This window comes from Sebastes fasciatus, chromosome 22 (genome assembly GCF_043250625.1).
Source record: "Sebastes fasciatus isolate fSebFas1 chromosome 22, fSebFas1.pri, whole genome shotgun sequence".
Lineage (NCBI taxonomy): Eukaryota > Metazoa > Chordata > Actinopteri > Perciformes > Sebastidae > Sebastes > Sebastes fasciatus.
The window spans coordinates 10,076,017-10,101,978 of record NC_133816.1 but is presented as its reverse complement, the minus strand read 5'-3'; the positions used below and the strand labels follow the sequence as shown (position 1 = coordinate 10,101,978).

The 25,962-nt window shown below is 41.4% G+C and overlaps 1 protein-coding gene across 2 annotated transcripts in view; it reads right to left on the bottom strand.

Annotated features, from left to right (window-relative positions):
- Positions 1-25,962, bottom strand: part of arap2 (ArfGAP with RhoGAP domain, ankyrin repeat and PH domain 2) — a 139,711-nt gene that overhangs the window by 59,976 nt on the left and 53,773 nt on the right. For both annotated transcript variants that reach the window (XM_074624119.1, XM_074624120.1), the window contains exons 11-14: positions 19,354-19,553; positions 14,410-14,495; positions 13,461-13,643; positions 6,035-6,209 (exon numbers count right to left, since the gene is read on the bottom strand). In XM_074624119.1, the coding sequence (XP_074480220.1) occupies positions 6,035-6,209; positions 13,461-13,643; positions 14,410-14,495; positions 19,354-19,553 (644 nt within the window). The remainder of the gene's footprint in view (positions 1-6,034; positions 6,210-13,460; positions 13,644-14,409; positions 14,496-19,353; positions 19,554-25,962) is intronic.

The following is a 25,962-nucleotide window of genomic DNA, read 5'->3' as shown; positions in this document are numbered from 1 at the left end:
AATTTCAAACCCACAACTGTCCACTTAGCGGATTTGTTTCCTTGACCACTAGGACTGTAAATTAGCATTCAAAAAGTGGCATCGACGCAGATCAAAGTGCAGCATCCATGGTTTTTGGTGTCTAGTGTCATATCCATCACTATGTTCAAACCGGAAAGTGACAAGACACACACTGAAGAGACATGAGTTGTGCCAAAATAGATTATCCGGAAAAATATTTGACGTTGGCAGTGTGTGTCCAGTATTAAAATGTTAATTAAACAGTGCCTAAATGTTTTAAATGACACCTTATGCTATATACTAGGACTGTCAATCAATTAAAATATTTAATCACAATTAATCGCATGATTGTCCATAGTTAATAAAAAAAATCGCAAATTAATTAGACATTTTTTATCTGTTCAAAATGTACCTTAAAGGGAAATTTGTCAAGTATTTAATACTCTTATCAACATGGGGGTGGGCAAATATGCTGCTTTATGCAAATGTATGTATGTATTTATTATTGGAAATCAATTAACAACACAAAACACAAACAAATATTGTCCAGAAACCCTCACAGGTACTGCATTTAGCATAAAAAATATGCTCATGGCAAACTGCAGCCCAACAGGCAACAACAGCTGTCAGTGTGTCAGTGTGCTGACTTGACTATGACTTGCCTCAAACTGCATGTGATTATCATAAAGTGGGCATGTCTGTAAAGGGGAGACTCGTGGGTACCCATAGAACCCATTTTCATTCACATATCTTGAGGTCAGAGGTCAAGGGACCCCTTTGAAAATGGCCACGCCAGTTTTTCCTCGACAAAATTTAGCACAAGTTTGGAGCGTTATTTAGCCTCCTTCCCAACAAGCTTGTATGACATGGTTGGTACCAATGGATTCCTTAGGTCTTCTAGTTTCACTTTAGCTTTAAAACTGAGCCCGGTACAACCTTCGGAAGATTAAAATGTTAAAACAAATTTGCGTTAACGTGTTATTACCGTGTTTACTTTGACAGCCCTAGTTTTAAATCAAACCTTATACTATATTCATATTTGTAGCCTCTAGAGTGTAACATATGGGAACACACTGGACATGAATAATGATAAAACAACCTAAAGATATACAAGAAACCACCTAAGTGGAAGCCTTTGACTATAAGGGATGGATCCATCATTGAAGCTGCCCTCAGGGGTTGCTAAAATGCGAAGAGGCGCTGCCTCGGAGAGCCGCCTTTAGCTTTATTTTAATGGAATCTGGGATGGGGTTATGCAAATGTGCATGCTCCTGCAGTATCCCAGGGTGCTTTGGGGCGAGCAGGTGTGGGCGGGACGACGAGGTCCGCCGAGGCCCCGCATGCATACGCTCACATGTAATGCAGAGGGGAGAGGAGCTAATGAAGATGGCGGCGCTCTGCCGTCAGAGCATGTCCTCACGCTGGAGCTACAAATGAGCCGCTGTGGAGGGAAGGGACGGCGGAGACGCAGGCTGACAGCTTTGTTTTGATACGCTATATATCCAGGGGAAATGGAGGGTTTCCCTATTTGTATTTCTACAAACTGGAAGCTCGATTCACACCGTGAGGAGACGCAGCTGCGATGATTTCTTCACACTAAAGGAGAGATACTCCAATTCAGACTTTAGTTGTTAAGAGTGAGAATTGTTCAGGGTGTCTGGCGATTGTTTATTGCCGGCTTATCCCAGTCTCCCACCGGGGGGGAGAGTGAATTTGGTGAAGAAACCGTGTTTGCCGTCATTTCGTTCAATATAGTTTCTGGTTTACAGCAGCATGTGGTGGTTGTTGTGGATGCGTGCTTTATAAGATGAAAATAAAGGGAGGAAAAACTAAGCACATAGCCACCACAGGTATGCACATAATGCCATGACTACTGCAGCAAACAGATGAAGTAGTGTCCTTATGTCACCTTGCATGTGTGGAACTTCTACTGTAACCCAAGGCTGAGGTCTCTAAACTCTAAAACAACTCTGCACTCTGTTGTGTCCTCAATATTGGCTGCTGTGTGGCTTCCTTTTATTCTTCCCTCTATCTTCCCTCTGTCAACACCACGCTATACAGCAGGGATGGTGTCATACGGGTATTGAATTGTTCCCGGCTTCTGCCAGACATAACAAACCAGAAAAAGTTCAATTTTTGTTTAATCAAAAATTCCACAAGTCTTTTTTTTTTTTTTTTCTCTGCAAACTCTGGGGGCTGCATGCACGAAAAACAATGGAGACGCCACTTTCCACAGCTTTGTGTGATGTGACAATGTGTCCGGCAGCAGCAAAATGTCAAATGGGGAATTTTGACAGTGTTTTGTGTGGAGCCTTAATCTTTTCAGCACACCATAAAAGTCTATTTCTTCACTGTAGTTTCACAATTTGTATTTACAGATATATGAGTTTTTATATTATTTGACGACCGGCTTGTTAACACTGCTAGAAAGGATGGCAGTGCACATGCTGTCACTTGTACAGTAGTGTTAGTGTTCGATCGTGCTGTAAATTACACACACTGTTGGGATCAGTCAATACTCCATAATATACTGTACAAAATACTTCACGGCTGTGGATAGTGATACAAAAGTAGTAGCTTCTTCAGGGGTTTACAGAGTGTTGCCAACCTTAAAACAATGATAATGATTGGTATTTGATACCAAACTTAATTGAATCAAATAACCTATTTTTGTCACCTTCAGACTATGGAGCCTTCATGTTTATATTTAAATGTTTTTTGCATTAATAAAGGCGCAACTCAGCTACATTATGTCTACATAATGACCACGATTTCTTGGTCAATATCATAGACTGTATATAAGAAGTGGACGTAGTCACCGTGACGTCACCTCTTGGTTTGTTAACTGCTGATTTGAAGCCTTGAGTTCGGCATTTTGGCCGTCGCCATCTGGGTTTTTTGGAACCAGAAGTGATACGAGAGGGTGGAACCCTGAATAAGACATTTTTAGGTGCAAAATGTTACAATTAACTTCCATGAACTTAAAACACACTGTGAAAAGGGTAAGAGTTTTAAAAACGCAGACAACACCCAGACCGGACAACGTCGTGGTAGCAACCTGTCAATCACAAGGTAGCCACGCCCTAAAGCATACCCTGCTTTATGGTCTATTTGACTCTAAATGGGACCATCATTTACTAAATGAACATCATGCTGCAATGAAGAAGACTTGAAACTATCGATTGAGACCATAAACTCATGTTTACAATGTTTACTGAGGTAATAAATCAAGTGAGACGTGAGGGTCATTTTCTCATAGACTTCTATACAATCAGACTTCTTTTTGCAACCAGAGGAGTCGCCCCCTGCTGGCTGTTAGAAATAATGCAAGTTTAAGGCACTTCCTTATTGGCTTCACTTTTCAGAAACCAGATGTTGTTGCCTTGTCGATATAGCACACACTGAGAGAAATGTATTGCTTCAATTGACCTCCCATCAACACTGATTGGACATCCACATAAAAAGTGGTTCCATTTAATGTAAACAAGACACCAGTTTTAATGGTGCATCTGACCCTGGGTGAACATCATGTGTCACTTTTATGAGTATAGCTTTCTTGTGGTCACTCTGCAATATAGACCCGACTTGCAAACAGCTGCACTGACTGTTGACCCTGAGGCAAGATCTCCATGGCAGCCAAAGAACACTGTAAATCTGTCAGTGGCATTTGGGTTCTTGGTAACCTCGCTGACCTAGGTCCTTCTTGCTTGCAGTAGTTAGTTTGTTTAGTTGGACATCCACCTCTATAGGAAGAGCCTGTTAGCTCCATATGTGTTGTCTGTTTGTTAATGATGAAGCCCTACAACTTCCGGACACATAATGAGAGACTGCCTGTATGCTACACATTTTAGATGGACAATACTACAGGCTTGAATGTGTGTGTGTTTGTCCATCCGTCTCTCTGAATGTGCGTCTCCTAGCACACCTCCAAGTAATGGCCATCACCAAGGCGACCAGGTGACCCATGCTAGCAATTAGGAGTCCCTAACAGGCTCTGTGGCGGCGATTGTGCACAGATGCAGCGCATACATTATGTAAAATACAGTCCCTGAGAAAGTCTCCCCCTCCCACCCCCGACCACAGCCAACGGCCTCCCTCGCTCCTTTAATCTAATACATTCTCATCATCGGCCCCGTGTGCAACCGCACAAACAAAACACACCCGTCATCAGGAAGCCGCACGACACAGCACATCTGTGCCGTGCCTCCGATGGCGGGAACATGAGGTGGGTAATACAAAGGAGAGTTGGGGGAAAGTAGCAGAGAGAGACGCAAAAGAAACAGAGGGAGAGAGAGACAGAGTTTTTTTTTTTTACTTAAAACTTGCTGGCCTCAAATTTGTGGGTTTTTCTGCCTTCATTTCCTATTCATGGCAGTGGAGAGAAAAAAAAAACCTCCCACTGTGCTTTTATAAATGTGGCGGCACGGCGGTGAGTATGAGTTCTAAACATGATTGGCTTGTTAAAGTATAAAGACAATGGGCTGAATATATGTGGCGCCGACGGTTGTAAAAGTCCATTTCGCACACCTAGTTTAAAGGGCCTTTCGCTGATTTATGTGAGTGCGTCAGCTCCTTTTTCAGGTCTGTCCAGGAGAATGTATGAGTTATTCTGCTTCATAGCTACTTTGTGTGGTCGAGCATCTCACCTGGGTTGAACACTGGCCTGGGAAAAGTTTCCTGTATTCTAGCTGGAACTCTTTATTTGGTTTGAGGAGATTTACACTAAATGTTAAAGGATAAACTAGGCCAAAGTCATTAACTGAGATGGGTGAGGATGCTCACTTTTAGCCTGGGACATGCAGCTTTAGCCTCAATCTTTTATATCAGTGGTTCCCCAAAGTTTTTCCAGAACAAACTGTACAATTAACCCAACCGTGAATACTATAACTGCAGCGATTTGGAGGAATTTTGAGCAGATTATTTAAATATTGCATCAGAGATGAGAACTTTAAATACAATTATCTAACTGTATTATGTATTTTTAGAATTTATAATAATCCTACATACTTAATAAGCTTCTCTTTTGACAAATTCAGTGTTTACTTCTCCCTGACGTTTGGCCATTGTTCTCTTTGGTTGTTTTAACTGCGTACTTTTCTAATGCAGGACGAGGCTGTTTAGCAGAGAGGGGAGGCTCTGTGAATATAGTTTGTGTTCAGGTCTTCACCACCTTTTTTCTGTTTATATCTCAAATAATAATCCAAACTTTAAAAATAACGATTTCATTTAGTTGTCTTCACAGAAATAAATGAAATGCTGAGATACTGTATAGGCCAACTGTATCAAGAAGGCCTCACGGTGGGGAACCAGTGTTTTATATCATTTATGTAGCCTTCAAGTGCGTATTTAAGATTGTTCTGCAGAATTCTTATGTTGATATGAGTCAGCTGGAAACGTGAAAAAGTCAGAAGAGAGAGTTTAAAGCCAACGCACGGAGTTATCATTCATTAGCTAGCTAGCAACAGTTGATAAAACTTGGTAGCAATAGTTGTCATTTCAGCCAACAAAACTGGCGGTTATCAGCTAGAAATGAAAAGAAATCAGAGACGCACTCTGTCTATCAAATTTCAAGTGGTAAATCTGCCACCGTTTTAGGGGTGGAAAAAAATCAAAACTGGTATCATATGAAACTAGAAAACCTAAAGAATTGCTTGATACCAACCATGTTAGCTTGTTGGGAAGAACGCTAAATAATGCTCCAAAGTTACGCAAAATTTTTGTGGGGAAAAACTTGCATGGCCATTTTCATTTGACCTCTGACCTCAAGATATGTGAACGAAAACTCTGAGACAAAACTGTATCTTATTAGATAAAATGATGTTGACAAACACAAGCATAATTTGCATTTGAAAAAATGTAATATATCGCAATATATCTTATCGCAATGCTCAGCATATTGCAAAATGTTTAAAAATGCAATAAGATCGTCTCGTGACTTAAGTATTGGGATAATAATATTGTATCGTGGGGCCTCTGGTGATTCCCAGAGGGGGCACTGAGTATGGGGTGTACGGGGGGACCTATAGTTGCTTACCAGAGAGTTTGTTCTGGTGCAGGAACTCCATCTGTAGCTTCTGTCCAGCACGTTGGGCCAATAGATACGGGGTGGAGGAGGTTGGATCCCCGGTGGCGCACATAACATCTGCCCCACTGAACACCAGCTCCATGGTCTGCAGCACATCAGGCAACACCACAGCTGCACACAGCGCCTGCACACACATAAAAACAGGATGAAAGAAGCACACAAACATTTCCTCTGTACTGTGCCTTTCTCTCTGTCTATGGGTCCCATGAGGTCACCGCCATTTATACAATTCTTCAATAATACATGTGTAGAATAATACTGTATTTTTAATTTCGACATATTTGTAACTCAGATCCCTAAGGCTTGTTTTTAGTGGTCACAAATCTCATCCATGCAAGTCCACCCGTCACTTAACGTTTATTAGTGCGATAAGACTGAATAAGTGCAGTCGCGGCTCATTGCATTTCTAAGTAGCTTTCTATAGCTGGATTAATACCTTTAAACATTTCACATCCCGGACAATGAACCAGTAAAAAATCCCTGGAAATGCGAGCATGGTCTTACTTCCTTGTGTGGGAGGAGCAGCTTGCTGTCGCCCTGCGTGTCTGTGTGTGCATGCCAGGTTGATAGAGGACAAAGAGTCTATAAAGCGGCGTCACAAAACCATATAAAGTTTAGAATTGAGTTCCGCCCGCTGATCTCAAAAGAGAAGTTAAAATAAGATCAAACTTTAATACTCCCTGTGGGAATCATTAAATCTCTAATCTCTTTGAAAAAAAAAAGAAAAGAATATAGCAAATAAGAACAGGACAAATGGGCCATATTAAATATAATGAAACTAACAGTTTTCAAATTCGAAGAAATGTGGGAATAAAAGCATGAAACACAATGAACTGAGCAAATAATAATAGCGGCGCATACTGAGGCAAAGGGAAGTGCATGGAGTGAACACTCTGTTTGAAAACATCAAATATCCAAGATATGTACAATACCAAACAAGACAATGCAATAGAAAACATAATATCGGATATAACCAGTATGACAATTTAAAGCAATGAGGGGTATGAATAGGCCTGTACTGCACACACTTTAACAATGAATGATCAGTTTCCCATTTGATAGTTGAGAAAACACTTGAGATTCAAAAGAAATGTGATAAGAATGGCATGTATTGTGAAATACACAATTATATATTATGTATAGGAGCTGATTGTGACAAATACTGTACACACACTGATACACCTACGTTCACAGCTATAACGCCAGAGACAACCCCACACTCACCACCGCCACACACAAACACGGTCTGTCGGACACTCGCTAATGTTACGCCGCGCTGACAGAACGTGTGTGTGTGTGTGTGTGACATCGGCGGGCATGAAGCCACCAGCAACACAACAGCTGCTAATGTAGCGCAAACACACATATGGTCTGTCGGACACTCGCGATCTTTACACCGGGTAGACAGAGTAACGTTACGCCAGGCAGACACACAGCTGACCGCCTCGCAGCTAAACTAAATGATACGGTGGAGAGTTACTGGGAAAGTGGCCGCACGTGTCCTCGGACAATACACTTGCAAGCACCGTGGCTGCTCACTCTCGAGTGAACTGGGGGACTCAGTTGTCCGTTGTGCTCATATCAATCTTGTCCGTTAACGATTAATAATCGGTTAAAGAGGGTTAGTTATCGGTTTAAAAAAAATAATTCAAAATTAGCCTTTCCTTGTTACGATCATATCATCATGCCTAAAAAGAAGCGCATCGTCAGCAAATCGTAATGCCGAACGCAAGAGATCGGCGTGTGGTAGCGACTCTCTAGAGAAGTCAGGTACAAATTATTACTGCATTATAATATGGGAGTTTTCTATGTATGTGTGTGTGTTTTTTTTGGATATGTGCCATGCACTTTCCGTCACTCTGCATCTCTGCATCTCTGCATCTCTGCATCTGCAACCGCTTATCCCGTTAGGGGTCGCGGGGGGGCTGGAGCCGATCCCAGCCGACATTGGGCGAAGGCAGGGTACACCCTGGACAGGTCGCCAGTCCATCGCAGGACTTTCCGTCACATCGCTTCCAAATTCACCATTAATACTCCTTGGAGGTCTGCCCTTTGCACGGGACACGAGGATCATGGGAGGCTGGGGGTCGAAGGAGGGGGGGGTACAGGGGAAATGTCTCAAGGGTCACGGGAGGGTCAAGGAAAAAGGTAGTTAGACGAAATGCTGCTTAAGGCACCTCTGCACCGGCTTCAGTGTTCACCCATTGACAGTGCCTGTTAAACAAACTTTTGCCTCTATAAATATATGATGTTGAATTCCTCACTTTAATAGGAGCAGATGATCATATTTATATTCGTAGCGTCTAGCCATGCAGACACGCTTTTGTTAAAACTATTCACCTGTGAGCCAGCTAAGAGAAGCAAGATTAAAGAGTCAGAAGAATACCGTCTTGAAAAGGAAAGTACTTTCTCTCTCTGTCTGTCTGTCTCTTCCTATCAGTCCACTCAATTGACGCGACATTGTGCACGATGACCCGCGACAAAGTGGATCAACGGAGGAGTCGAGTGGCAAATGGTGGGATTTCAACGAGCAACCTCTCCTTTCATCGGGACTCGGGAGCGAGTCGGTAAGCCGCATCGATCTGCACACAAACAAGCGAGATCCGTCTGAAAGTGAGGCTGCGCATACATACACACACAGGCAGAGCACACACACAAACAAAGCACCCGTCAAAGGACCTGCGCTGAGACAAAGATGTGTGTGTTCCACTCACTTTTATTTCTATGTGCACAGTTTTCTGCAAAAAAATGTCAACATAAAAAAAAGAATATAAAGATATGATTATTCACTCACTGTCTTTGCCTTTGTCTCCACACTTAACGCACACGCTCACACACAAGACGGGGTCAGATTATGGCAAAATAGTCCCATGCAACCTGGCCTTATTCTGTTTCATCTCTGGAAATGACCTTCCGTGTCATAGCAATTACTGCAGCCACTAGAGGGTTTATGTGTGTCTGCGTGTGTGTGTGTGTGTGTAATGATATAAGGAGGTCCTTTGACACCCCCCTCTCTAGGTCATGTGGCCTGCGGAGACTCCGTGGAGGTCACTGGGATATGAGCTTCTAATGGGGAACATGGGACTAAGAAAACAGAGAGAGTGGGATAAAGAGAGGGCACGAAATGAAGAAACCGGATAAAGAGCGGAAAACATCTCAACAGCTGAGATTATGTAAGAGACATATTCACGCAGTCAGGTATAAATCACTTCACTCCCTTTTTTTATTTTCATTTCATTACTTGAATCGACACTTTAAACGGTAATTTACTGTATGTGTCGAGTGAGTTTCATGACCCCTGGGCCCATAAAACTTGTTAAAATGCCATCGCATGATTTCAAAATTGCATGAATGTCAGTGAGGAAATTGCTAGTGTTATTGTCTTTGTTCCAGAGACGACTCCCAAAGGAATAGGTTTTATATAGCTTTTTATTTTTTTCATATTCATACTTGTGTAATTGTAAGTAAGTGTGACACGGAACTGGAACAACGTGTCCAATGAGATTAGACTCAGTGTCCTTGTTTATGTTAAAAATACTTTTTGTTGTTTGTATTTTTTTTTTTTTTATGGGTTGCTTGTAATTTATTACTTTTTGTTAATATAAAGGGAACCGTTTTTACGCCTCGTTTCCACATGGCTCTGTGTACGTATGAGAGTCAACCGGAAGTTCATTCATTCCTATGGGAATCTCCGTGATCTACGATGTGTTTGCAAAACTACTACTTCCGGGGGTTTTTTTGTGTTTATTTTTGCCTCGAGTATGTGGACAAATGAGATTTTTTGTGGTAGATTATGGACAGACCGTATGCACTATCTGCCACAGGAAGTTAGCATTTAATGCTACAGGAAGTTAGCATTTTAGTTAGATATTTTAGTTAGTCAGTTAGCTTCCTGTGGAAGTTGCGAGTTAATAACTGATGAATGTAATACAGCCCCATTTATACATTTATTATAGGCTACATGTACACTATTTATAATTTTTTTTCAATGTTAAAAATGCTTTTTTTGGTATTTTTCCATAGGCTGTTGCTCTGTGTACGTATGCGAGTCAACCGGAATTTCGGTCATTCCTATGGAAACCTCCGTGATCTCCGATGTATCTGTGAAACTCCTCCTTCCCAGCTCTATTTATACATTTATTATACATATACACTATTTATACATTATTTTCCATATTAAAAATATTTTTTTTTATATATTTTGTTATAGGTTGCTTTTGATTTATACCTTTTTATTAATTCGCTAATTCCACGGGAAATTTTCATTTTGCGGCAGATTAAGGACAGACCGTATGCACGTATGCCACAGGAAGTTAGCATCTTATGCTACAGGAAGTTAGCTTTTTAAGCTAACTTCCTGAAGAAAATGTGAATTAATAACTGATGAATGTAATACAGCACTATTCATACATTTATTATACATATACACTACAGCATTTTATACTAACTCCCTGTGGAATTCGCTAAATAATCACAGATTGATGAATGTAATACAGCTCTATTTAAACATTCTTTTCCAAGTGAAAAGTTTGACGGTATATTAAGTGGTTTTGTGAAATTTTTTGTTAAAAGACATATGAACCACTATTCATGTGCTCTATATGATACAAAGCTAGCATGCAACCAATGTCCGGACATGAAACAAAACTGTGCGGAAACAAGGCATCCAAGAGGGTTTATTATTTTGGCATGAGTCATGGTGTGTGTAATGGCTCTATGACACATTGATCCCTACCAAATCTGTTGAGCCCATTTATAAAAGGCAGACTAGACAGAGGAAAAGCAAACACAACCACCCACTTGCACCTTTTTCCTCTCTCTTTCGTTCTCACTCTCATGCACACACACTCGTCTCCACTGGCCAAACCCTTTTAGGCAGCCACACTCTCTGTGTCTGTCACACTTCATCTCCTGTAAAAAAAAAACTCCCACTATAACAGCAAATTCACACATCCTTAGTGGTGCAGCACACATGTTCACACGCGTGTACACGCCACACACTCCCACATACACACACACAAAGGCCAGCAAAGCCGCAATAAAACCAACCCAAGCGTTTCTGTTGTGGATCCTAATCCACTTTTCCACTTAGCTAGCTAGTATAGCTCTTCCTTACTTTCCCCCCCTCCGCTTTATACATTCCCTCCTTTTCTCTCTACATCTCCATCCCTCTCGTTCTACTCGAGAAAACAATACGAGGGGGCTGATCTGCGTAAATGCTGACGCAGGTGGAAACTTGGCTGTTTTGGAAGCTGTTTTGTGCTTTTAAGGCCTTTTTCTTTTAGGTGAAGCCAGAAAACAGACGCAATAAACCCCCAAACCGCAAACTGGAAGAGAATGCCTTAGCGTCAACCTGCTTTCACTTGAGATCGATCAGACTTCCCCTTTGGCATTCTAAGACTTCTAGTGCAGTTTTACTGATGGTCAAAAGGTCAGGACAATATGGACTTTTTCAGGTCCGTTGGATTTAGCTAATGGAGTATGCCATATACCATGTTTCTTACAAGTACAGATGGAGGTGTTGTAGGTTGGTGAACTTTCTACTGCCCTTTGCTCCAATCTGAGCAGAAAAATACTTAAGTAACTAGAGATAGAAAAGAACATCAAAGGTCTCATAATGGAGATATTTCTTGATGTTTTACTGGTTCACACTTTAGACCCTTTTAGAGTTTGCAAACAAATGACGTAAGTGTGCGCACGCATTTTGCTAACGGAAGTACGGCGGAATGCAATGGCTTGTCAAGCTATGCAAGGGCATTAACCATCAAAGATCGCAAATGCAACCTAAAACAAATTTACTTTCCAGATCCGTGTGCCATTAGCGAGTGGGTAGAAGACATTAATTAGCAAGTGGCCCAATATTCAGTGGCCAGATATAGCCTATACACGGATTTGGTGGAGAAACCTAGCGTGTGATGTTGCACCAGCGAGAAATTACAAACATAACGTTACACCAGATGCTTATAACTACGTTATCTGTGGTCGCGTACAGAACGCAAAATACCATGACATATAGACTCAAAGTTTTTGAGGTTATTAAGTTGCTACAAACTTGAGCATTTTTGATTGTGTCTTCAGTCCAGTGGTAGTCAACAACACCTTGCAGGCATAGACGCCGCCAATGTTTTGGTTTAGCAAGTGACAATTTCCTAACTGGTGACTCGCAGCCGAATGCATCGCAGTTGCTCGTAGTGACGGCAGGTGTAAACATGTAGGTGTTCTCGTAAAAGCCTTCAATCAATTTAAGATACGTACTCATCTGTGTTTATTGTCTACGCCGACCGTTTACGTAAGTTACTATGAGCAACCACGCGGCAATCGGCTGAATGTCACCAGTCAACGCGGTCACTCGTTAAACCGAAAAAACCTTTTGCTCTGAAACGGTCATAATCCTGTTGGAATTTTGTAGAACTTGAATCCGCTGTTGGAATGTCGATTCTCACAACCAAACACGCAACAACGACATATTGATGCTGGTAACAGTTAATAATTCAATGTTTAAAGCTTGCAAATTCGTCTGGATAGCTGGGGCAAAACGCCACTTTTGTTGCCAACATGCATGTGCATATTTATATTATATGATAGCAGAGCTAGCTTAAAGCTAGAAGTATGGTGAAGGATCAATGTTACAGCAAAAGACAGCTAGTACATCTAAAGATATGCTGGCTTTTTGTTGCTAGCCAATTTTATGCAAGCTAACACAGCTAAGAACAATGAATATATTGGATATAAACCTACAAAACACAATCTAATCTACTTTTCCAATGACTGCTATAACTGCAGATATTCTCACATTTCCAGTCAGGAGCGGCATACACATTGAATTTTATGCGTGCATCGGATGGATCCAATGTATTCTTGTTATGAAAATGCAGTACAACTTCCAGGTAGAGACTTGCAGCACTCAAAAAAGAAAAAGAACTTCTCCGTGTGTACGAGGCGACACTTAAAGACACAGTCAATGAAACTCTAACCCCGGCTTTAATGTTGAGGATAACTTGTCGAGGCAGTGAGGGAGTCGGGAAGTTGTAGCTCTACTGTAACTCGCACCACATCTGCTCTACTTGTTTACAGAGAAAAGCAGATAAGACATGCACAGGCGCATACATTGTACTGTTGTAGGTAAGAAGCAAACAAGTTTGGCATATGGCTGGAAACGTGCTTAAAGTGGGAGTAAAATCAAAAGGCAAAGTTTTTCCTCCTCCCATAGTGAACTACTGGTGGAAAAACAATGCTCAACGGCCAGTAGAATAAGACAGGAACACCTAGTAAGTGTTAATGGAGGAATAAAAAAAAAAAATAGTATACGTCACCATGTTAGCAGAATACTATTTTCTATAACATCCATTTTGAGTGTCTTTATGAAATGTTGTACCTGGTTGAGCTGCTCCAGGTCCTGAAAGCCCTCCAGCACCCTCCGGTACTTCCTCTCCCTGTACTTCCTGCGGATGAACGTGGCGCGCTGCTCAGCCGAAGACCCGCTGTAGAGTTCTTCCTCCAAGGGAAGATTAGCAGCCCAGAAACTGTTGGCATTCTGGTTCCCCACCTCCAGGAAGAGCTGAGGGGTTAAGGAACATGGAGAGCGGACAAATACAGGCGAGAATCATATGTTAGTGGATTGAAATAAACATCTGCCAAGCCCTAAATCAGCGTAAAGTTCGTCTTGGCAACAACACTTGTTGATTTGTTTTTAAGGTCTTCACTGGTGTTTTACTTTAGCTTATAAACCCTTGAAGCTAAGCAAAGAATTCTATGAGTCTATGAGAAAATGACCCGACTTCTCACTTGATTTAATACCTCAGTAAACATTGTAAACATGAGATTATGGTCTTAAGTTTAGTCGCTAGTTTCAAGTCTTCTTCAATACAGCATGATGTTTATTTAGTAAATTATGGTCCCATTTAGAGTCAAATAGACCATAAAGCAGGGGATGCTTTAGGGCGTGGCTACCTTGTGATTGACACGTCGCTACCACTGAGGGCTGGGAGTTGTCTGTGTTTTTGTTTTATAACTTTAACCCTTTCATAGTGTGTTTTTCAGTTCATGAAAGTTAATTGTAACATTTTGGGCACCTAAAAGTGTCTCATTCAGCGTTCGGTTGTGCCTAGCTCCACCCTCTCATGCCACTTCTGGTTGCAAGAAACCAAGATGGCTACGGCCAAAATGTTGAAATCGAAGCTTCAAAACTGTAGTCTACAAACCAATGGATGACGTCACGGTGGCTACGTCCACTTGTTATACAATCTACGATTACATTGTGCAAAAACTTTCATATCAAGGGATAACTTATTTTCTTCTCACTCATAAGGAAAACAGTAAAGTACCTCCACTAGCTCATTGCTCCAGATGCTGCTGTCCAACATCAAGCTCCGCACTTTGGAAATACTCGGGCCGAGGGAGCGGTGCTGCCCTGGTAACACAGGAAGACGCAGTCATCAGCACGAGTTCACAGATGCACAAGAACACATACGCTCAGAAATTCATACAGCCCTTGGGTGTATGAATCCTTTTCTCAATTAGATATATTCAAAAATGCATGGCTGTCAGGCAACGCTTTTAATTCCTGAAAAGTTCTCATCAAAAAAACAAAAATTAACATGTACATATATGCACAGAAAACACCACGGTGCACAAACACAAGCCGATGCCAGTGATGGTGATGGTGATGGTGATGGAATAAACAATAAACAGGCAGCTACAAGACGGAGAAACAGAGCATGACTGGAAGCTCGTTCTCTCACTCACAACAGACATATTTAGTCCCCTCAGCTCTCCTAATTGGAAATGAAAGCACAGAACGAGGGCCATTAATTGCTAATGAATCATGAGTAATTCATTGTGTTTGTGGGTCGGCCTGTTTATTTGGGTGAACGAGAGGCTTCTAGGGTTGCTTATGGCCAAAGACAGCGCATACATGCATAATACATTAGGCAGAAAACACGCTGTATGTGTGAATGTGAATTATTGTCCTGTGTGTAAAGGCGTATAATTCTAGATTTAGATTTTGGCATGATCTCATTATTCTATGCTCAAGTAGAGCAGCTGTGAATGGAAATGTGGGGCCGTGAGCTGTGAAAAGGCCGTCTTGACACAGATCTAGACAGCGCAGATGCCAGAAATCATTGAATTATTTGTATTATTATATTTAGTCCAAAGTCCAATCTCAAAAGTCGCATTGAAAAGAGAGGAATGATCACTGTCTTTGAGACCACATGGGTCCAGCTTGACAAATAAAGGCCAAAGAGCAAGATTCTGTCACTTTTGCCTGTGAAGGAGGGAAAATATTTCACTCTGGGACGCCTGCTGCATTTCTACAGCCGCGCTCCGTCCGCTGAGCTTTACAGCACCACAGGACCATTTTCACTTATGTAAGGGTAATGAAGCTGAAAAAAAGTGTGCATGCACCACCGGGTACACGGTGAGATCTTCACATATAAATAGCCTGTTGTAAATGCCTTCATCTTTCTGATGGAACCTAAACAACATGCAAAAAGGGCAATCCCATCACAGCAGCTTTCACAAAAAAAAAAAAACTGCCCAACACACTCACCCCCAATTAAAAACTTTCCCAGCGACAGTTCACGGAGCACTTTTCCGACCTCCTGTACTTGTGTGGCATTTTCCCCCCTCACTCAATGACGAGTCAGAGGGAAACAAAGCAAATCAATGAGAAATGCATTTGTGCGTTACTATGGCAACTGTTGCCAGCAGACGAGTCTACCAGTTGCATCCTAGTTTAGAGGAGTTTGTTGCAATTATATGTGGAGAGGGGCCTCCCAGTCTTTGGAGGATGTAATTTCCGCTGGTTTGGTCGGGTTGCATTGTGGGAGAAAATGCAAAGAGAGGGAACAAAAAGAACAATGTAGAAAGAGGCAAAGCTGCAGTTATTGGGTAGTAAAGATACTGAGGAATGTGGCTTTGATATGGGCGGGGACAAGGGCTTATGTCTTGGACATCACCAACACAAACAGGAGGGGGAATGAGACAATCATTAAAGCTGCACAACTCAATATTTTTTTTTTTACAAAGGTTCAAATGTGTAATGTGAAAGGGGTCACTTGATGTGACAAACCAACAGAGAATCATCATCCTACTCTGCAGTTCCGCCTTTGCTCTGCAGAGCGTTTTAGTGTCTTTCTGCTCATTGTTTTGGTTTTATGTCCCGCAGTTTTAATGTTTTAGTTCTTATCAGTCTCAGCAGGCAGCTGTTTTCAGTAAAGAAATCTCTAATGAACCCACTGTATAGGCCTGCTATCTGCCCAGTACCAAACAGCAAGCAAGTTAGCAACTAGCTGGGGAAAATTGTGGAGCATTTAGCAGCTTAACAGATATTTCCCTTAGGTGGAGACCAAAAACAGAGCTAAAAGGAGAGTCGATATTAGATTTAAACTGACTGTGTAGCCAGAAATGCTACTCAAATTTAATGGTAATGTTGCTACATGTCTGCTGGATGTGTGACTAGGCAACTATTTGTTAACACGTTACCCATATCAACTTCATGAGGTGATAATATGTCAATGTTGTGTTGAAATCTAGATGTGCTGTGCCCAAGTGGCCCAAAAAATCAACGAAAGCAAATTTAAAGCTCATCAGATTTTAGTTTTTACCAAATAACAGAGACTATTTTACTCAGATTTATTTTAAATTAACTGATTATTCGCAGGATTGGTTCCTGCTGCAAGGTAGGTCTGACTCACCGGATGTAGACTGTGGGAATAAGCCTGCTATCGGTCATTATCTCCCCCTTTCGCTACCTGCCCTAGGGCTGCAACTAACAATTATTTTCATTGTCGATTAATCTGCCGATTATTTTCGCGATTATTTGATTAGTTGTTTGGTCTATAAAATGTCTGAAAAATAAGAAAAATGTCGATCGGTGTTTCTAGAAGTCCAAGATGACGTCCTCAAATGTCTTGTTTTGTCCACAACTAAAAAGTTATTCAGTTTACTGTCATAGAGGATTAAATAAACCAGAAAATATTCACATTCAAGAAGCTGGAATCGGAGAATTTAGATTTTTTTTTTTTCTTAAAAAATGACTCAAACCAATTAATCGATTATCAAAATAGTGGCGATTAATTTAATAGTTGACACAAGGCTGTGGAGACAGGTCTGGCTATGTGAGACTAGCAAGGAGACACTGTAGTTTCAGCAAAACAAGGTCCTCTTGTGACAAGGACAACTCAGAATATGCTTCCGGTAATGAAGACTCTCTATGTGCGTTCTTACTTTCTAATAGAAAGGGTATAGAAAATGGGACAAAATGCAAATGAGCAGCTGATTAGTAATTTGTTTGCCTCTTAAAGCAATTTGAAAAACACACATTGTTATAGTGAAGATTGCCTGCGCTATAAATAGTTATTTTTTTAGTTTTTTTTTAAATGTCACCCAGGTTTTTGTATGATTGTGTTTTGTATCAGATTCACCTAGTTTTTTTTTTTTTTAATAATCAAATTAAACACGATTATTTTTTTTTATAAAACAATGGACAGTCCTTCAAGTCTACGCAAACAAAACATTATACAAAAAAATATTACAGTACATGAAGCCGCTCCACATCACTGAGCAAAGCTGCAGACTATTAAAATTCATTCCATCTTGGCATAAAAAGAGGAAAGCCAATCTGGAATCATTTCCACCATTAGCCTTCTCATTACTTCTTCCCTCTTTCTCTTGTTCAGCATTTCTCTTTATTGTCCATGACATGGGAGCGCTAATTAAAAGCATGAGCAGTCATTGGTATTCCAAATGGACCACCGCCTAATATAAGGAGAGCACAGTGTGAGGACAGCTTCCTCGTTGCAGATATCGCCCAGCGTGTCGACAAAATGTAATATTAAACACCCCTGCAAATGAAATCATTTAAGGGAGTTTGAAAAGGGATGTTGGATATCTGATGCGTACCAATTACACGGGCTTTGCAGAGGTGAGGTGGAGAATCGCATTAAAACTTATGACTCTGGGAGAAATCTCTGGCCTAGAGAAGATCTAGATGGTGTATAGGAGCGTGGAAATACTACACACCAGCCTGGTATCCCTCTGCATCAGGCATGGCTGCTGCTTCTCTCTAATCATGTTTAGCGGGTCAAGAGGCAGTTTGGGATCCCTCAAGTTCTCGCCCGTGGCTTAATCTTTGTTGTCATTTCATCTGAGCCACCCAGCATTGCCAAATAGATTAGAGAGTCCAGAGGCCAGACGCCAACTCCCATAAGTGGCTTACCACCTGAGAACTTATTCCAAAAAGGAGCCTCTGGATCGAAGCACACACTCACACAGACACAAACAAACACCAGGCCACTCGAACAAATTAAGAATTGACTTCTAAATAGGCTTTTTTTTACTTTTCAAATGCAGCATGGTGTCTCTTTTTGTGTCTCTCTATACATTTTTTGACTTCAGAAATAGAAAGACAGAGTAAATAATATTAATTTTGGCTTGTGACACTTTATAGCCAGGCAGTGCCTATACTCGTGATCTCTAGTCACAGGTTCATGTCATTTAATTTTAAAAGAGGAAGAACTCCAAATAAGATGCAAAGATTTGAGAAAAGTTGAAAAAATAATGTGGACTGATTTCTATGTAAAGGACCCAGGACAGTTTTGCTTTGTAACATTAGCTGATGAAGTTATTTGCAAAATCGCAAGCTGGTAAGTATTATGGAGATTGGACATTACAGGTCGTAACGTTATTCTATGATATATGATTGTGATGTAATGTCACGTCACTGTTTTGGCCGTTGCCCAGGACGATTGCTCGCACATCTGGCCGTGTGAGCACGTGTGTGAGCATGTGCACGAGCAACAGGATGCTGACAGCAGTTCATTTAACAGCCACCAGTGTCACTAATAACAAGGATTTCAGAAAGTGTATGTGTTACCTTCAAGAGTAAAATGTTCAAGTAGTAAATAATAACAAAATTTACTTTAAATTCCATTGGAAAATAAAAATACAATAAATACAATTAACAGCCTTTGTCTCTATTTTTCCTATAATTAGTACCAAATCATGGCTATTTCCAGAAAACTAAAAAGAAAAGAAATGATTAGGAAATTATGGACCAATAAAAAAAAGTTTTTCTTCTTTTTTCCCAGACTTGTCTTGCGACAACTCTGGGAGTCTTTAAGAACTATCGTATAAAAGATGTTTTGACATGCTGCTTGCTTCCACACTGCTGTGTGTTGGCGGGTGTTTACGTGTGGGTACACTGTAAATACAACATGTTGTTTCAGAGAGCAAAAGGAAGCCAAGAGTAAAGCAGTGCCCCTTACCTGCGCACTTCTTACAGACGACCACGCCCAGATTGACCGACGCCCACTCCGGCTGCGGGGCGCGACAGTCGGCGCAGCTCCTGTTGGCCTCGTTGAACCAGATCTTCTCTGCCACTTCATAGTCGGAGAGTGTCTCGGCGATCGATTCCTGGACCGCTTCAATCCACTCCTCCTTCTCCCGTTCTGACTCGGCCGTGAAGCTGCAACAATTGATTTTTTGCCCCCCACCCCAACACAGGCCTCACAGTTATTGATTTGATTTGAGAGAGCAATTAAACAGCATAGTATCGCTTGGCAGGATTACGGGGGTGTGCAGTATTTGGAGTAGTTTTGGGGGCTTGCTGAGTGTGTATGCCTATGTGTGATTGCAATAGATTTGGTGAAATTGATAGGGGGAGTAGGAAGAAGGGGGCGACGGGGCAGGTAAATCAATCTGTCTCACCTTGCGCCGCTAAAATATAGAAAGTGCTAATGCGGGATATTTCTTCAGGATATTATTCCTCTATTAGACTCAGGAAAGTTGAGAAATGGTGATGGGGAAAGACTATAAAAACACATTTACAGCTTCAATATGCATTTAAAAAATCATGTTTAACACTCTTGTTCCATCAGGACTTGCAGCAAGAGCCAATTTGAAAGTGAGAAAATAAAAAAAAAAAGTAAATCACTAAGAGATTCACTTGGTGATTTAGGTGATGCTTCTACTTCTGTTGACATGGGTGCAGTGACAGACTTAGACTGACTCTGTACTTCACTTTCATGTCAGCAATTGCGCAACATGGCCAAAACTATGTGGGTGTTTTATGTCCAATTAAGGGAAACATTTTAAAAGAAATCTTATGGCCAGAACACAAGGTTACACAGGAAATCAGAGAACACGTTTACCATCACTGTTGTAACCTGGTTACTGTGGATCCACATATAATTGCAGCGGGTCAAGAACCAGATTTCTCCCCTACTCTAACCTTACTTTGGAAGAATTACTTATTTTAAAGGGGACATATCATGCTCAGTTTCGGGTTCATACTTGTATTTTGGGTTTCTACTAGAACATGTTTACATGCTTTAATGTTCAAAAAACACATTATTTCTCTCATACTGTCTGTCTGAATATACCTGTATTCAACCTCCGTCTGAAACGCTCCGTTTTAGCGCCTGTCTCTTTAAGACTTCCGCCCGAAAAAACCTAGCCTGCTCTGATTGGCTCGCGAGAAAAATATGGTGCACCTTTTGCAAAGGTAGTTCTCAAGCTGTGGCCGATATATTCTAATGATTATCTCATGTGACATAGGAAGGGGAGCCAAATCTGAATGGCTTGTTGAACTAACATGTTTTCTGATCTAGGCAGTCCACAAAAAACTGACTGGGTCGTCTTATTTCACAGTTTGTGGGTCGGTAGGCACTCCAGACACCCAAAATGTATGTAAACGAGCACTGAAAAAAGGGAGTTTTTCTTTCACTGTAGCGGTGAGACATTGCACTGTTACTTTATTTGCAGTGAGAGGAAAGCTCCGTCTGGATTCTCACGGCATGAAATGGTGAAACCCTACAATTATAGAGGCTACTTTGTGTGAGTTTAGTTTTAGTCGAAATTGGATGGAATAATTTTAAAAAACGAGAATGCATCGTAATTATCTTTTCTTTCTTCCAGCTGCTCTGCTGTGACAGCAATACTTTCCCTGTGTTCAGTCTTTGTCATGCACTTGTTGTGTTCATGTAAAAAAACAATGAGAAACCTAGTGACGCGTATACTGTACATAACTGAGAAAAAACACTTTCTCCAGGAGAAATCTAGCTGGGGAAACAAGGTTTCTCGAATCCCCTACCCTGATTACGGATGTTTTTGCAGAAATCCGACTGTAACTCAATTAATTAAGCACATGTAAACGCACTGAATGATATTTTAGACACTTATCATGCTTGTGTTTTTCCCTTTCCTTTAGTGTGTTATATTGTTTTTTGTGCTGTCTGTAAAGTTAAAAAGCCCAAGTCCATCCCACAGAAACACTGCTCCTGAACTGCCTGAAACGCTTTGCTTGAAGTCCTGCCTTTTCTTCCGTAACGTGGTGATGTCACCAAGTAACACATTTGCATAATACCTGTCTAGTGGCTAGTTTGGCACGCCCTCAAACAAAGCTAGTTAGAGCGGAGCTGGAGCGGAGTCTGAAGTGTTTGGTTCGTTTGGCCAATCACAACAGAGTGGGCCAGGTGACCAATCAGAGCAGACTGGGCTTTTCAGGAGGGGCGGGGGAAGATGCTCAAACAGAGTGTTTCAGACAGAGGTTGAAAAAAGGTGCAGCAGCACAGCCGGTATATGAAAATAAAGCGCTGTTTGAACATTAGAGCTTGTAAACATGATCTAGTAGAAACCCAAAATACAAGTATGCACCTGAAATTGGTCCTCTTTAAGCCCATCCAACATCTTTGGGGTGAACTGGAACGCCGACTGCAGGCCAACCCAGGACAGCACTGATGCTCATGAAGCAAATCCCCACAGCCAAGTTTTCAAAAAACCCTTCCCAGAAGAGTGGAGGCAGTCCAGTTTCCGCATACTTTTTGGCCATATAGTGTGTTTTGGAAGTTTAAATCATGTCAAATTGGCTACATCTCAGCCACTAATTAAACTGATGCAACCAGGCAGGTCAAACCAGCCATATTTTATATTTGATATGAAATAAATATGCATACCACACACACACACATAACACAGTAAATTGCCTGAACTGTCAAAGCATCCTAAATTGGGATTATTTCAGGACACCTGTCTCTCAATCCATCTATGCAACAGACACACACGGAGGAATGATTACTGTCAAACAAGCACTTATTAAGATGCCTCGCATGGACAGAAAGCACAGGTTTCCGACGGTAGAGGATGGTGTGCGTGTTTTTGAAGAAGTTGCTGAATGTACAGAGCAACTCAGAATTAGATACGTGTGTGTAACAAGCAATCTGTGCGCATGTGTGAGCTTAAGCGAGGGCGAGGGAAAGAGAAGAAGACATACAGCTAAGATCGACAGATATAAAATTGAGAGGAAAGAGAGAGAGAGAGAGAGTCCTAGCTTGACTGAAAGAAGCACTTAGAAAGGAGAAATGGGACCACTGGTCTCCATGGCAACCTGGCGACCGGTGTAAAGTAAGACAGAGGATGAGGGGGGAAGAAGGAGGGGGTGAGCTTTTGCCCGAAGCAGAGGATGTGCACCGGGTCCCGCCTCACCCAAGTAACCCAGCAGAGATCGATAGGTTGATTGGGTTCAGCCGTTCTGTGCCCACCGGTCTCTGCCCTGGGCCCGTCTAAAGAGATGACTGCTCACATCTTGTGCTGAACTACAACATGGCCTCCAAATCCACAAAGGAGCAAAAGTGAGGCAGGAGGCAGGAGGCAGCGCCAGAGTATGTGGAGGTTTCCCAAGCCGCAGAGGGTGAGATATGAAGTGAAGGCTGGTCTCAGATGAGGCCGCAAAATGAACTACAGCTTTATTTCACAACAGGTGGTGAAGAGGAAAATATAGAATTATGAAAGGAAATTTGAGAGGCGGAGTAGAAGTATAATTACAGTTGTACAACAATAATGAAATTGGTGCCTTTTTTCTCAGACTACAGCTATAACTAAGCTGTTTGCAAGCACTCCCTTTTCCCCTAAAATTACAACTTTCGAGCAATCTCGTGTATTGTTGAAATATGTCAATCATCCTCAAAACCGCAGGCTTCAGGCATCCATCATCTCCTTCCCCCGTCACACACTACAATCAGAGCTCTCGTGTTATTCCGCGCTGCTCCCGTGTCATTGTCTGGAAAGTTATCAAAGCTGAAAGTAAGCCAAGAGTGCAATGAACAAGAGTGCTCCACCAGATATGAAGAATATATAGCAAGTCCAAGAGCAATGCCAAAGTCTCTATTTATTGATTGTTTAAAGGAAGAGTTTGACTTTTTGGGGAAATGCGCTTATTTGCTTTCTTGCCGAGAGTTAGATGAGAAAATCGATATCACACATGTCTGTCCGTAAAATATAAGCCAGGAGATGCCAATCATTTCTTGGCAAGGTGCAGTGACTCCCTGGAGCCTTGTCATCGTCGTTGTGAGGTTGCCAGGCAACCAGCAGAAACTCCTGGTTCCAGCCAAAAAAATAGTCCGACACATAACCTCCCGTTAAATCACAACTTTGGGTTTTTACACTTGGTAGTTTTGTAAAGAATAAACAAACAAACATGTTAATTAGTGAGATATAGAGGTGTTAGTAAGTGGATTTCTTTACTTTTGGACAGAGCCAGGCTAGCTGTTTCCCTCTTTTTCATATTTAACCGAAAGACATGAGAGTGGTATCGTTCTTCTCGTCTAACTCTGGGCAAGAAAGCAAATAAACCCATTTCCCAAAATGTTAAAAAAGCATATCTACAGTAAAATGACCTTCATGGTCTGGAGTTGGAAATACTTCTCTTTACAGTGAGCTGCAGGGTTCCCCATTCACCCAAGGACCTAGCATCAGTCCCCACTCATGAAAAATGTATATTTTTATAAAATGTAAAATGACAATTACATTTGGAAATCCAATTTTGGTGTGCGGTAGCTTGACATTCTTTTTATAATTCTCTGTTACAGTGCGCATTAAATGTTAAGTTTCAAAGTTGACTTCCACTGGGGCCCTTTTATCCTTTTTGCTGTTTGAGGCATTTATGCTCTGCTACTCTACATACTACATGTAGGTGTGAGGAAATCTAATTCTCCGTCATGAATGATGAATGGGCACACGGCTCCTTTTTGCATGCATAATGTACATAACGGTAAGAGAGTCAAATATAAAGTGGTTTGTATTATTAAATAGACGAGTTTGCTCAAAATAATACTTAAATATTAAGAGCAGTTAATCGTTACAAGTTGAGGAGCATCGATTTTTTCTTGATGACACGACAGCTTGTCATTCTCAATTGCATTTGCTACTGAGAGAAGGAAGTTCTTGGATATGTGGATCGTCAATACAGCCTCTATAATGACAGACAGATCACAGAAAAGAATCCTATACAGTTAATTATGCCAGTCACTGACACCTCTAAATAAAGTTTGACTCCTATCCAATGTTAAAAAAAAAAAGTTAAATCAATCATTATGACCAAAAATATACAAGATGTTAGTTCAGATGAAAACACTGATGGCAGATACTCAAAAAAAGAGAAATCAATCAAACATGGGACTTAAAGTTAGATTCAACCTACCGAGAGCGATGCTCAGGAACATAAGGAGGTAAAAGAAGAATAGAGAAGTGCATTTAGTGACTATGGCTCCACCATTTTAACACATACTTGCCTATGAAAACAGTTCTATGATGTCTTTTGTGGCTCTGAAAGAAACTAAAGTCTGAGAAATTACCCTGATGCTGTCATCAGGGGGTATCTTGTCTTGGGCTTGGAGACTAACGGTTTATAACAAACAACCTGCATTACAAACTGGTTGCATTATGGGTTACGTAGGATCCAGTGGTGTCGGACATTGGCCCATAGACCAGACCGGCATCGAGTCATCGCCAAGGCCGCTACCAATTTTGGACGGAAAGAAACGCGCTGTCACATATGGAGAGAAATGGGAAAAGCTGCGAGTTAACCAAGGCTTTCACACTGAGATTGGAGGAACATAAGATACGGGAATATACACGTGGTTGTAGCCTTTATTAGAGGCCAGAGTCCAAGATGGAATTTGGTACTAAAAAGACCATTTTAATATTGACGCTAACCACTTGATTTGTATAACTCAAGACTCTTGAGCGAACAGGAGCGACTAGTAATTCTTTCAGCGTTTATATGGGCGTATGAGTGGTGTTTTAAGATGGACTTGAAAAATACAAACCTATTCTTTAAAAGGGCCAAACAACAAACGCTTGTCCTTGTGATGTCTACCAATGCAGTACAGATATACAGTAAACTTTGGGGGTGTTCTTCTGCTGCCTTCATACAACGGAGTTGAAGGAAAGCAGTGTTTGTGCTGCTCAAAGCTTCGGAAAATTAGATTTGAAAAACTCAACAGCAACATGTCCTTCAAGAAAACAATGCCCCGCACACTCCAAAGGCCCAGCTGTTGAGCGTTTTCATAAGGAAACATTTTCTGTCTAAAAATAAAAAAAGAATTTGCGAAACTGTCCGCGGTTTTCAATACACACCAGACAAACACAAAACAAACCAGACAAACATGAATTTTCTCCAATATGCCCTTGAGCTAGGCATTTATCTGCAGCTTTACTTTAGTAGAGGTACTTTCTGATCAAGAGCACAAAGTTTTCCCTTTCTTCAAAGTTCAGCGTCTTTGCCTGTGCACTCCTCTCTGCCTCATTGTCATTCTCTTGACTCAAAAAAAAAAGTATTGCGTCTACCACAGCGGGCTGAACGCTCTGTCCATTTAACGGCGGCAAAACAATGGAAAAGCCAAAGTGAGTCTCCACAGCTTAAAGTGATTAGATGAGTTTCTCACTAATCCCCACCTTGAGCAGGTAGGAGAAACGCTCCCAGGGCTACCAATCGATTTGATCCACACACACACACACACACACACACACACACACGCGCACAATAAAACCCTTTCAGCAATCACCTCATCAAAACAATTCAGGAGACCTGAGCTCAT